A 12,588-nucleotide genomic window follows, 5' to 3' on the forward strand; every position below is an offset into this window, starting at 1 on the left:
AGATGGTATGTGTGGATCTTCCGTACCCCAGCAAACCCTGGTTATCCCAGTGACACAGGCAGTGCATAGACTTTAGGCCAAACCCACAGATGCTTTACATACAAAGGGACTTGATCTGTATCTCATCATTCTGATGCAATATTCCTGATTCTTCATAAAATAGTCTCTTATGGTCTCTTGATGCTAGCACAAAAATCTCCTGCCTACCATTAACATTTTAAATTAGTTTCTGTGAGTGTGTAGCTGTTGGAAATCCTACTATTGACAGCCATAGACATAAATGTCCTTTACATACCCATAGATTGTCCAGTGGTTCAGGCAGTAGCAACAGTTTTAGAAGATCTGCGCTAATATTCTCACTTGTGAGTCTGCTTGTAGACCTGTGGGAGGTCTACAACAATTCAGTGTCTCTCAACAATCTGACCCCAAACTCAGTTCCTCATTATGTTTCTGGGGACTGTGAGATGCTCAATGACTGTAATAATGTGGCAATATAATCACCTCAGGCAGATCTATAGTTTCAGTGCAACACAAGACAAGTAATCCAAGTGTCCTATTGACAAGCACCAAAAATATCTCAGAATTATTTAAGAGCAATCTGAACAATTAATCTCCCCCATCCATCAAACTAATGGTTTTTTTAACAATTTAAAAAAAAATTGTCACTACAATTTGTAATTTTGATACAACTCTGTCTACAAGTGATAATAACACTACAGTCTTACCATATGTGGCACCACACACTCAACAAATTATAATTTTTAGTCACTACTATACTATATTAATTTGTAATTAGCAAATAAGAATTACAAGCTTATGCAGCAAGAACATCACACACCCCACCCCACCCCCCCAAACCCCACAGTGTAGAGCCACTTTCATAACTCTCAGGTCTATGAAGTTAGCCTAAAGCAGAAAAATCTGTCTAATACTTACAGCACTGATTTTGCAATCAGAATGCTTCTCATGCACTAACAAAAAAACCTGTCTGTTTCTTTGAAACCTGGTAAGAGCACAATCCAAGGTAAAGTGGAAACTTACATGACGTCATGACCTGCTTCAAAGAACCAGCTTCTTTTAAGTGCTCTGGATGGATGGTCAATGTGAGTTTAAAAGCACCTCTGAAGTTCAGTGTTGCTTTCCACATAATCTGTGATTTACATCTTTTTTATCAGAACTCTACTACTTTTTGGCCTCTGACGATGAGTCACAAGTATTAGTTCAATATGGGAAAAAATAAAAAAATCTGAAGAGCCATGTTCTGCATCACTTACAACAAAACAACAGCAGTGGCAAGCAATGGGTCTGCATGAGCACAAGTGGTCAGGGCCTTAGTTTAACATCTCACCTTTAAGATCACATTGGCAATAACTGGCATATTTCTGAGAGCCTCTTCCAGCTGCAAGGGAGAAAAAGAAATAGGCAGCTGCATATTATCCTTCAATATATGTAGCAGTGAGAAACACAACTGATCAAGTGTTTGGGGCAAGGTTCCCAAGGCAAAATATCACCTTAAAGTATGTATTGTACCTGGTGACATTTGTCAACCCACGTGGCATGATTTGAAATTGTGGTGCACACCAGTCCTGCTTGGGTAACAGCTAGAGGGCTTCAATGGCTTGACACCTCCCTGAAATGTAATGGAAACATTGCTTACAAAGGGTTTGGTGGATAATTGTTAAGAAACAAATTTTAACCACTTCTGATACCCGTAGCTTCTGGACATGAGCCCTTTGCAGCTGTGGCAGTGAGCAACATCACTCGTCACAGCAGTATACATTTTGTGGAAATAGTAAAACTAGCCAAACACGCGCCTCAAGAAAAAGAAAAAAGCAGCAAGTGACCACACTTAGCTCAAGGCAGTCTTGCTCCAGCCAAAGGAAGCAGATAAGAAGCACAAGCTCCAAACTGAGTTTCAGTATGGACTGTCAGTGACCAAGCTTCCCACCAGTCATAACAGCTGGTTCCCCAGTAGCAAGACCTTTTTTTACTTAGCCCTGTACTTCTTTCCCTGATTTTCCCCAACCCAAGTCTCAAATGATTATGGAGTAAGTCCTGTGCTGTGTGAAATAATTTTGTGGTTGCTTTGTGGATTGTGGTACAATACAGAAAATTAAGCTCATGTTATTAAAACATTTGACATTATTTCTCCTGGGGAATCCTAACAGTCAAAGTATTTGCCTTTTGTATATGTTTAAACATTCTATTAACATGGAAAAGTCCATCTGATATTTTGTTTTACACCCTCTTGTCAACAACTTTTGATTTGACTGAAATCAAGTACAAGCTACATTTTATTGCTGAATTCAAGTGATTACTAAAAAGAAGTAAAACTGGGATGTAGCAAGGTGAGGGGAAAAATTTACCTTTCCAAAGGTAACGTGTTGCAAGTGCTAAAAAGAGCATCATCTTCACATCAAATCAAGAAAGGTACGGGATCCAAGAAACAACGTGCCAAGAGGCAATTTCTCAGCAAGACGTTAGCATCAGAACACAAAGTGATGTGTCTGGAAGCAGAACGGCTGAGCTGCAAACAACCTGGGTGTGAGTCAGAGAATATTAGGACAGTGCCTGTCCACCAGGAACATAGACTTGATTGCATGTGACTTGTGTCAACTCTGGAGACATCAAGAGTAGAACATAAAAGCAAGGCAACAGAGATATTTCTAAATGACCCATTCAGCCTCTAAGGCAACGAATCTGGCAACAACTCAAGTTCCAAGGGAACAAGTCAACATTTCACGTTTGTGTTCCACCGTTGTATCTTTCATTCGTTTCAGGAAGAAAGTCACTCAAACATCACGTTTTAAATCATTAAAAGACACAATCATCTCCTTTTAAACTAACCCGTAACTTTGAAACCAGAATCCAATTGCCTGTTCAGGCTCATTAGTGTCTTTGGATCCTAATGACCCACACAGTTGCAGTAAATGAAAAACTAATCCTTGTTTTATGCCATTGGCCGAAAAGGATTAGCCAATTCTTGCTACCCGTGCAATCAGCCTTGCACTGGGGAGATTACTACCATCTAATACTGTAAGTCTACACATTCCAATCTGTTACAATAAGTAGCACTTAAAGCTTATTTCCTTGAAATGCTTAAGCGTATTAATGCTGTAGTGTAAGATTGTTTTCTTACGGTGCAATGATTCTTCTACCCCTGCCCCCAAAGTTTGCATTTACTCACATATATGCAGTGATGCCCCTTTACTTCCAACATTAAATTTCGATTATGTTCATAGTCTTGAAGTGAAAAATGAAACAGAATTTTTTTTTCTTTGTATAGGACCCGAACTGGGCAGGCAACCATGTACAGAATTTCAATGAGATTCAGTGCAGCAGTTTTCCTGAATTGTGGGGAAAGACTGCAACTCAGACTCTAGACAATTGCAACTCAAACCAGGGTTTTAAATAATTATTTGATGTTTAAGGATCCAGGTGATATCTTTTGCACCCTACTATTAATCTTAACAGGTAGCTAGAAATAGATCCACTACTTAGACTTGGTGTTCTCTAGTCAACACTGTGGGTTATAATTCAGTTTTGTACCACTTGTATCTCTGCAATTTTTCCAATCCAGAATTCTGGTTGCTCTTGCTATATTACATATAAAATGAGTAACCAATTATATGAGGTCAATCTACTGTGTGATGGTATATACATATTTTTTTTCCCTCAATGTATTCACACAATGTTATCATTGAAAATTTAATATTGTAAAGAACCAATTTTAACAATATTACATGCTGTATTCATACTTCGACACTGAACAGTTTTTCTGGTATAAAATTAAGGAACTCTTATGTTTTTATCACCTTAAGCATTACATATAACAGCACAATTAATGTATCTTATGCTGTGCATACATGCTTTATATTGATAGACTTAGACTGAAGTTACAGAAAATTAATAAGTCACTCAACTGGAAACCTGATTTTTGAGTGGGAACAGTTTGGTGACTGTCTAATTTTCTATCAAAGGTGGTGTGTGAAGACATAGAACAGCATTACATTAAAAACAAATGCTATATCCCACAACTTCTGGAAGTCATTCCATTAGCCTTTACCTCTTAGTTTCTAAATTAACTTTTTAGCATCAAATCTGTCCAGCTGTTGCTCATTTGTTAGCCAAATATCCCAGACTGTTTATAAGCATGCTTAACATTTATGCATCAGTAAAATTAACAGTAAAATAGCAGATGGGGCTTCAGTCAAAGTGTTATATCACCTTACAAATTATAACAAAATCTTTTTACTGGAAGTCCACTTTTCACAACACAGCAAATGTGGATAAATGCTCTTCCTGTTATTTCTGATCAGAAAAATGACATCTCCATACAGGTATTATTTCTGTAGGAGAAAGAAACCTGAGGCATCAGCGTCTTCCTTCTGGCAGCAACAGATGAGAATGTAAATTTCATTCTCCACTCTTCAAAAATTTTACTCAACAAATTCAAAAATTGATTCAGTCAAATACCACGATATTTCCTACCATTCTGGTGACCTAAAGTATTTAACCAGCACTGACCTAATGCTCGGTGTTACACTGGCATACAAAATACAAGGAATTTTCAAGCTAAATAGTTTTCTGTCAGAAACGTAATTAAAAACTTAAATGGAACAGTAAATACAATCGGGTCCTAAATAAACATCTGCCTTCTGGTTAGGATATTCATATAACATTCAAAGTTAAATCCCTGCTCTGCTTATTTAAGAGAGGGGTTTTTTTATTGTTATTACCTTCAGGCTTGGTTGTGAACCTGAACTCTATTTTACTAGGTGCAATACAAGGACAGCACAAAAAGGCAGCCCCCACCTCCAAGGATTCAGAGCAGTACATAGTATAACCATATTACCACTTTGCAGACAGCTGCAGTGCTTTTAAGAGATTACAGCTCCCAGCTGCCATTGCTATCTTGCTGCTGGAGGTTACTGGTCTCTAGAAGTGGTAGTCGTGTGTAATACCTCTTCCTTATCTACTGAAGTAGTCAGCTAAGTTAGCTTTCCACACTTTCAGCAGCAATACAAATTACACTTACTGACTTCACACTGAGGAATGAGGAACAAATGCACAGTCCATTTACTGCATCTGCACCACTGGGGCAATAAAATGCAAATAACAAGTGGTAATGAACAAACAGCCCTTTGGTCTCAAGCAGCCCCCACTACATTGACAAGAGGATCTCTGCCTACACTTTCAAACCAGAGGTGGATATAGCCAGGTGTGTATGTAAAGGAAAAAATGAAATTACATTGGTCAGTGAAATGCATACTAGTCTCAGCAACCCAGCAATATGACTGCTGTTGATTTTATAGGCATAATAACAACAGATTATTGTTAGACAGAATTTGACAGATACTAATGAAATACCTCAGTGCAAGTTTATAAGCAGTTTATCCTCTTAGATCTCAGAAAAGTATCTCAAATGGTGAGTGGTTGCCTTTTCTGAAGGAGCTTTCTCTCTTATGTTATTAACGAGCCTATTCAATCTGTGTAAGTAAACATCCAGCAAGACCTAGGACTATGGTTTCTCCCACTTCAGCCAGCTGCCTTGACTACCAGACTAATGTCTGAGACACAGATGACTGAATTCACCAGAAGTCAAGAGAGCAAGCTTCAGTTATGGAATAACTGAGCAAATAAAATTGTGCTCTCTAAATTATCTCAGAATATCTTCCAGTAGCATACTCTAAAATACAAATAATATATATAGGGTCTCAAACTTGCCTCTAGCTTATGTTTTTCAGATTGCAAGGCATGCAGTAAATTAGAAAATTTGTTTAAAATAGAGTAACATGGAAACCCACATTTGGAGAGCATAAAGCCCACCAAATCCATGTGACTCACTTCTAATTAGCTGGATCTCAGTAGCAATTCACTAAAATTTCCTGAATTCCTTTCCAGGACGAAAAAAAACAACTGGCACCAATCTCTAGGCACAAGTACTTAAGGAGAAGCTAGGCTGCACAAAAATAGTCCTAAAGCATGTAGGAATTTGACAGAAAAGAAGGATAGCTAACCAAGCTTTTGGTCATTTAGGGCTTTGCAGGTCAGCAGAGGAAAAGGGACTCTACTTCCCTGTGGACTCTGTTGACATTTTATTGGCAGACTACACTGGTAAGATGCTTTTTGTCAACTTGTTCCACTCAGTCCATGTGTCCACCTGACTCGTTTGTGCATTTGCAATGTCTCCTGTGAAGTTTGCTGAATGATGCAGTCTTCCCTTTATTTACTTTCCTTCCATTTCAGCATTTTGCTAGCCTGCTGTCAGGCAGGTTGTCTACTTCATAGTGAGTGACTGAGAAATCTAATTTCCCTTAGAAACTCATGAGGAGTTTCAAAAATTAGGAACCTGTGTTTCACATGTAACAGGAAAAAATAACTTGGAAGTGATCAGGTATTTCCTTCAAAGGCCATAAATATGAAACTGCTGGTTCCAGAGAAGATAGTTCCAAGGGATTCAGGGGGCACAGTGATGTGGTGGCTCAGGACAGCCAGCATTCCTTGCTGAGTAACCCTGCTATTGGCTTTCCTTATGGAATGGCTGGCTGTGAAGACATCTGTGGAGAACTAGTGGATCTACTCGGACTGACTACGGTTAGACTCTGGGAACTGTCTGCTTTTGTATCTTTTTTTGAAAGACACTAGATAAAGAGGAAGGAGCTTGCTTTCAGTATTTCAGGTTTGAAAGACAGAAGCTGAAGTGTTGAGCATTATAATTGCAACATTATTTCACTTCAGATTTCAACAAATACCTGCAAAACTTTACATGAAATTAACATAAAATGTTTATTTCAAAAATGGTATAAACATTGTGTATAACAGCTAATTCAAAAACATCTTTAACAGCTTTTACTACTACAATAAACAGCTACTTAGTAACACAAGATTAGTTTATATCAGAGGTTGAAAGTACTCATCTAGACTTATATATACTCTCTCACAGATATTGAATTAATTCTCACACTGCTGTAAAACGATATTTCTGATGCAAGTGCCAATTTAGCAAGAGCATATCATAACATTTTCTGAAAACAACATATTTAGAACATAAATAAGAAAAATAAAAGCTGCATCTCAAAGCATATGTGCCTGATGAACATACACATGCTATTACAGCAATTGCAATAATGTATTCTTACATGAAATGAAAGAAGATGAAATGCTTTGTACTTTAACTTAAGAAAGTACATTTGTCAAGGCTAAGTAGGAAAATAATTTAAAAGGAAGTCAAAGGTATTCAAAAGAATGTAAATGGCTTTGTATTTTGTAAGGAAGAATGAAAACCTTTCACAGAAGGAGACTGTGATGATCTCTGATCCTGTCCAAATGCAAATGGAAAACTAAAGTCATCTCCAAATGCATGAGAAGTCGATTCTGGGGGGAAGGGAAAGGCAAATGCTTCCTCACTTTCTGATTTCCCAAACAAGCTTCCTATAAGGAATACATATTATATTAATTATTAGATCAAGTCTTATTGAAAGAATACTGCATTCAGCATAATATGCTTTTTTAATATCTCAACATCCCACTGAATGTCAGCCTCCAGTTGTGTTTATTTCTGCACTAGATAGAAATGGTACTTCCAGGAGGGAATCTACGTAGAATGAAGTGTGAAGTACTTGAATGATTTAGAACAACAAAACACTTCTGCAGGATATACCAGGTGAAATATTTTGAATACTAAGCAACAGAGGTCTTTGTAAACTGATAGATTTTTGCAGATTCTTTCCTCTCCAGAGAGCAAAGCAATCAACCACTGAAATACTTGGAGAAACAAAGCTACAGACAAAAAACACTTGAGTTTTATATTTAGTGCCACAAAATTCACACACTTTTCTCTACAACAGTTACATATGCATACAACCTCATACTCATCCACTTCAAAAAAAGTAACTTTGCACTTGCAGCACCTCAAAAAAGCGGTGATTATAGTTCCCTTCAGAAAGGTTTTGATCATATTGATATCATGAAAAATTGGCCCTTCATTTCAGTAAAGCCAGGATTTCACACAGAATGTATAAGTGTGCATGGCTTGCTTAGTATGACTGGAAGATACTATTTAAGTCTGATTCTCCTCTCTCTCACCTGTGCTGTTTTTACATTGTGTACCTCCAACAGTTTAATCTGATGGAAGTCAGTTTACTACTGACATTTCTTTAATCAAATGAAAACTTATTTTCATTTTAGTTGAGGGAGGAAAAAACCCAACGGGTGTACTCTTTCTAACACTAAGCTGGTAGCCTTAAGTTAAAAAGTAGTGTTTACCAAGTACTATAGCTTTTTACATTAAAACAACTGTTCTTTTTATCAGCGAAAAAGCTTCTTCCTTGCAGCTCTTAGTTTGCTTCAAACCCACCTAACACTATCCCTTCTTCTTTCTTTTTCATTTTTTTTTTTCATGACATCTCATGCATTTGATGCCAAACATGCAGGGAAGACTTAAACTAGACAAAACACAAATGAACACTATAAACCTCTGTACTACAGTGTCACAACTGAACATCTTTTAGACAACCAAAGGTTGTCCTGTTAAGCAGGATCATGAGCTTGTCAGTCACATAAGCACAAGGAGAGGACAGCTGGTATAAACAAGTACACCTGAGCTTCAGACTTACCAATATCCTTGTGTGGGGACAGAGGGTTCAAGTTTCCCACAGAATAACTTTCTTCTGTCTGAAATGTAAACAGCCATTTTATTTAACCAATGCAAAAGATAAAAAATAAGCTCTAATGCTGATACATAATAAGTCCCAGTAAATGTTAGCAGCCTTCACAAAATCTGCCTTTAAATGTATATACCCGACCTCAAAGCTGCAAGGTAAACTCTTTGATGAGATATGTTTCATGATATTTGCTTACATCTGCAAATACACTCCTTCCATTCTTCTGGGAAAAAAAAAAAAATCAGATTGAGAACAGACCAAAATCTAATGTGGATTACTGCTGTTTTCTAAACTGAAAAGATTCAAAATTATTTTGTTCTCTGACAATTTAGAAAACCTCTAAGCAACATAATTACTGCCTACTGAGTAGGACCTGATATTGCCAGAAAGAATAGCAGAATAACCACTCATCACTCTTGAAAAGAATTCCTAGGCTAGATTTATAATAGATACTTAAGTCCTTCAAAACTCCCATCTAACTTCAGAGCATCCCACATGACTGCTACAGGCTGTAAATTCTTTCTGCCGCTGAACAGGCACAAAGTAGCATGGGTTCTGACAGCACTAGGTGATTTGATACCTACCTCATTCCTAAACAATTCACAAACTACTCACCAGTGTCTTCTCTCCTATGCACAGGTGATGCTAGGAGATATCAACAACATATATCTTGCCAAACACAAAATAAACCCTTGTTTTCCCTCTTCCTTTCTTCAGCTTTTATCTAGTAATCTCAAGATTGAGCACACCCACTGAAATTGGAGATGGATTCAAAACCCCTATTTGCATAACGAGGTTTGAATCTACATTGCCAGCAGAGATACCTAACCACTACACTATGCACTGACACGTCTATCCTGAATATCCAATTATCTACCTATTAGCCCAGGAGAGTGAAAATTACTCTAGAGCACTGCAGTTAGGGAACCTGCAAAGGAGAAGGAAGACCTGGATTCCACTCTCTGTTCCAATTAGTTGCCTATCTCCTCCATTAAAGTATAGTTTATCCCTATCTGCTCTTCAGTATTCCTAATAGATAGTTTTCTTCCTGTTCTCAGTGTAAGTACCTAAAGTTTTGCATTGCAGTGCTGAACCAGAAGCCCTTTTGTGAATCTAGTCACAAAAGATGACTAGATGACTTACATGAGATCCAATCTTGCCCATATGGGAAAGATTCATACTTGATCAGATGCCATCATAGGGGGGATTGCCAGGAAAGGAGATAAGCATTTTCAAAGGATATCAAGTGTAAAATTAAGCAAGCTAGTAAAAAAATTATTTGCTGTAAAGATAACCAGTCTGAAAAACCTCATTCACTATCCATGCTGTTTTCTTAGAATATTTTGTTTTGTGGAAATTTAATATTCTCAAGTAGTTATTTTTACCTCATCAGATGAATTTTCTGCCCCAAACACAGATGAATCAAACAAATTAAAGCCAGGTGACTTCTGGGGTAAGTTCATGAGAGAAAAGAAAGCAGGAGATTTTGATGTTCCTTCTTCACAACCTAAATTGTGAATGCTGTTGAGACAGAGAGGAAGAAACTACGTTAATAGGTTTTTTAATTAGCCTAGGTGGCTTTTTTTTCCCCCCTGTTTTGTCACTTTTTTAGATTCCCATAGCTTCCATCAATAAATGTTTCTTCCTACACAGAATGGGTAACACAACTCCTTAAAGCAAAGGGAGGTGGTATTCTTACCAATTCCCTTCCCTTTTACCAAAAAAACTGTTTAAAGATAGAAATTAGTGCAACAAATACAACTGCAGAAAAGACAATTTTAGCAAAGGAGCTACAAAGAACCTGTGTCTCATATTTCTAAGCAGAGTCTCCCTCTTTCAAAACAACTTCAAGTGGAAATGATACTGTAAGAAGAAAATCTAATAAATTACCTAGCATAACTCAAAAAAAAATTCGAATATAGTATCTTTCAGAAACGCCAGAAACGCTTATACAATAAACATCAATACAACTTTGCTCAAAATCGAAATAAAAGATGAAATCATACAAATCAAATGGAGGCGTTTTAGAGAATTGGGTTTTCTTCCCCTTTGGGTCAGGCGTTCCTACAAATTTAGGTGTTTCAGGTGCTCTTAAAAAATGTCCTGCACTTTCTTCTGCTGTGTCAGGATTATCTTCATTTGACTTAAAACATGTGTCTATGTCCTATTAAAAAGAAATATACAATAATGTTTATGGCATATAGAATTTCAAAAAATATCATTAGTCCATTTACCTATATTCATTATATGTTTTAGGGTTAGATAATTATTTTTATTCTCATGAAGGTAAAAGGATTTTAACAAAATTCTCACAGTGACATATTCACCATACTTAAAACTGTAACCTTCATTTATCTAGTTTAAAATTGACTTACTGTGAATGAAACTATATATGCAAATTTTCACCCCCAAAAATAAAGAAACTCTTTAAGTGACTGAAAACACTGATTTTTAATAAAAGAACAATTTCACTCTAAAGTATGTCTTAGCATAATGCTTAAAGTCACACTGGAGCCCTCTTGATATGCCCTAGTGAAATATAGGAACGTCACCATCAGAACATATTTCAGTTGACTATTTCCTCTTCCTCAGAAAATGGTAAATGAGAATGCACACTTGGATTCTGTGGAGCAATTTCCAGCCGACTCAATATTGTTTTAAAGATGTTCTTCTCCACCAGCTGCCTGCAGGCATCAGTCTGTAGTGAGCCAACCAGAAGATGGGGAGTATCTCAAACTTGATCCTGTGTACTGGCTGTCCTGCCAGTGAGTAGGTTGGGGGTGCACAAAAAGTTGGAAGGGGACACAGCTGGGACAGCTGACCCCGACTGACCAGAGGGGTATTCCTCATCATATGACATCTTGCTCAGCAACAGAAGTGGAGGGCAAGAAAGAGGAAGAGGGAATGACTGGAGTTATAGCATCTGTCTTCCCAAGTAACCATTACGTGTGATAAAGCCCTATGTTCCTGGAAATGCCTAAACTGCCTGTAGAGGGGACGTTGTTTTGGTAGCATGCATAGCTTTTGCTATACCAGTTAAACTGTCTTAATCTCAACTCACAGGTTTTGGCATTTTTACCCTTCTGATTCTCTTCCCCATCCCACTGTGGGGAGAGTGAGCAAGTGACTATGTGGTGCTAGCTGCTGGCCAGTGTTAAACCACGTCTTGGTATCACCTCTACACGCAAGCTGTACACACAACTGGCTTGAATATGATGGCACAGTGAGCTTGATCTCACATTCAGGCACAGCTAGTAAAAGCAGTGCCAGTGGAGCCATACAGACTCTGTAGCCAGCACAGAGCCTATTTACTATGGTTTTGTGGGAGAAATGAGTTTCAAATGCAAACATTTTTAAAAAATGTTTCATCAGCTCGCATTGATGAAATTTATATGCACTAATTTATACAAAAACTACAATGTGCATAGAATAGTCCATCCTAAATAGCCTATTGTTAGCATAAAACCCCACAGAACACTGACATGATCAAGACCAGTATTACTATGGCTATATTAGTAATCTACATTAGTATATATGTTTATCAGTATAGATGTATATATATCACTATATTAGTAATCAGAAGGCACTGATGGGCATCTCACATGTTGGGTGCCCTATAAGTCACTTGTCAATTTCTGACACTTACCTCTTGCCAATAGACTCAAATATGTCAAGATACTTTGACTATTCTAAATAAAATATTTACTTATGACATAAGAAATGTTTTGCTTACTTGAGGTATATATGAAGAATCCTTTGGCTCATCTTCTGCTTCTTTATCACCACATTTGGCCTCCCGGTTTGCTGTACAAAAAAGACAGCACTGCTTGTATTATAACAGACTTTTAAGCGGATAAATAAAAATTACATTGTGGGAAAGAATCCTTGAGAAAGGTTTACTAACTTGTCATTGCTATTGGTA

General features: G+C 37.4%; 1 protein-coding gene across 1 annotated transcript in view; it reads right to left on the reverse strand.

Moving 5' to 3' along the window:
* Positions 1 to 7,240: 7,240 nt before the first annotated feature.
* Positions 7,241 to 12,588, reverse strand: part of C6H14orf39 (chromosome 6 C14orf39 homolog) — a 30,045-nt gene continuing 24,697 nt past the window's right edge. Inside the window, exons 13-17 of the mRNA XM_074909186.1 lie at positions 12,400 to 12,470; positions 10,673 to 10,830; positions 10,052 to 10,187; positions 8,619 to 8,676; positions 7,241 to 7,434 (exon numbers count right to left, since the gene is read on the reverse strand). Of these exons, the coding sequence (XP_074765287.1) occupies positions 7,241 to 7,434; positions 8,619 to 8,676; positions 10,052 to 10,187; positions 10,673 to 10,830; positions 12,400 to 12,470 (617 nt within the window). The remainder of the gene's footprint in view (positions 7,435 to 8,618; positions 8,677 to 10,051; positions 10,188 to 10,672; positions 10,831 to 12,399; positions 12,471 to 12,588) is intronic.

This window comes from Athene noctua, chromosome 6 (assembly GCF_965140245.1).
Source record: "Athene noctua chromosome 6, bAthNoc1.hap1.1, whole genome shotgun sequence".
In the NCBI taxonomy this organism is placed as follows: Eukaryota; Metazoa; Chordata; class Aves; order Strigiformes; family Strigidae; genus Athene; species Athene noctua.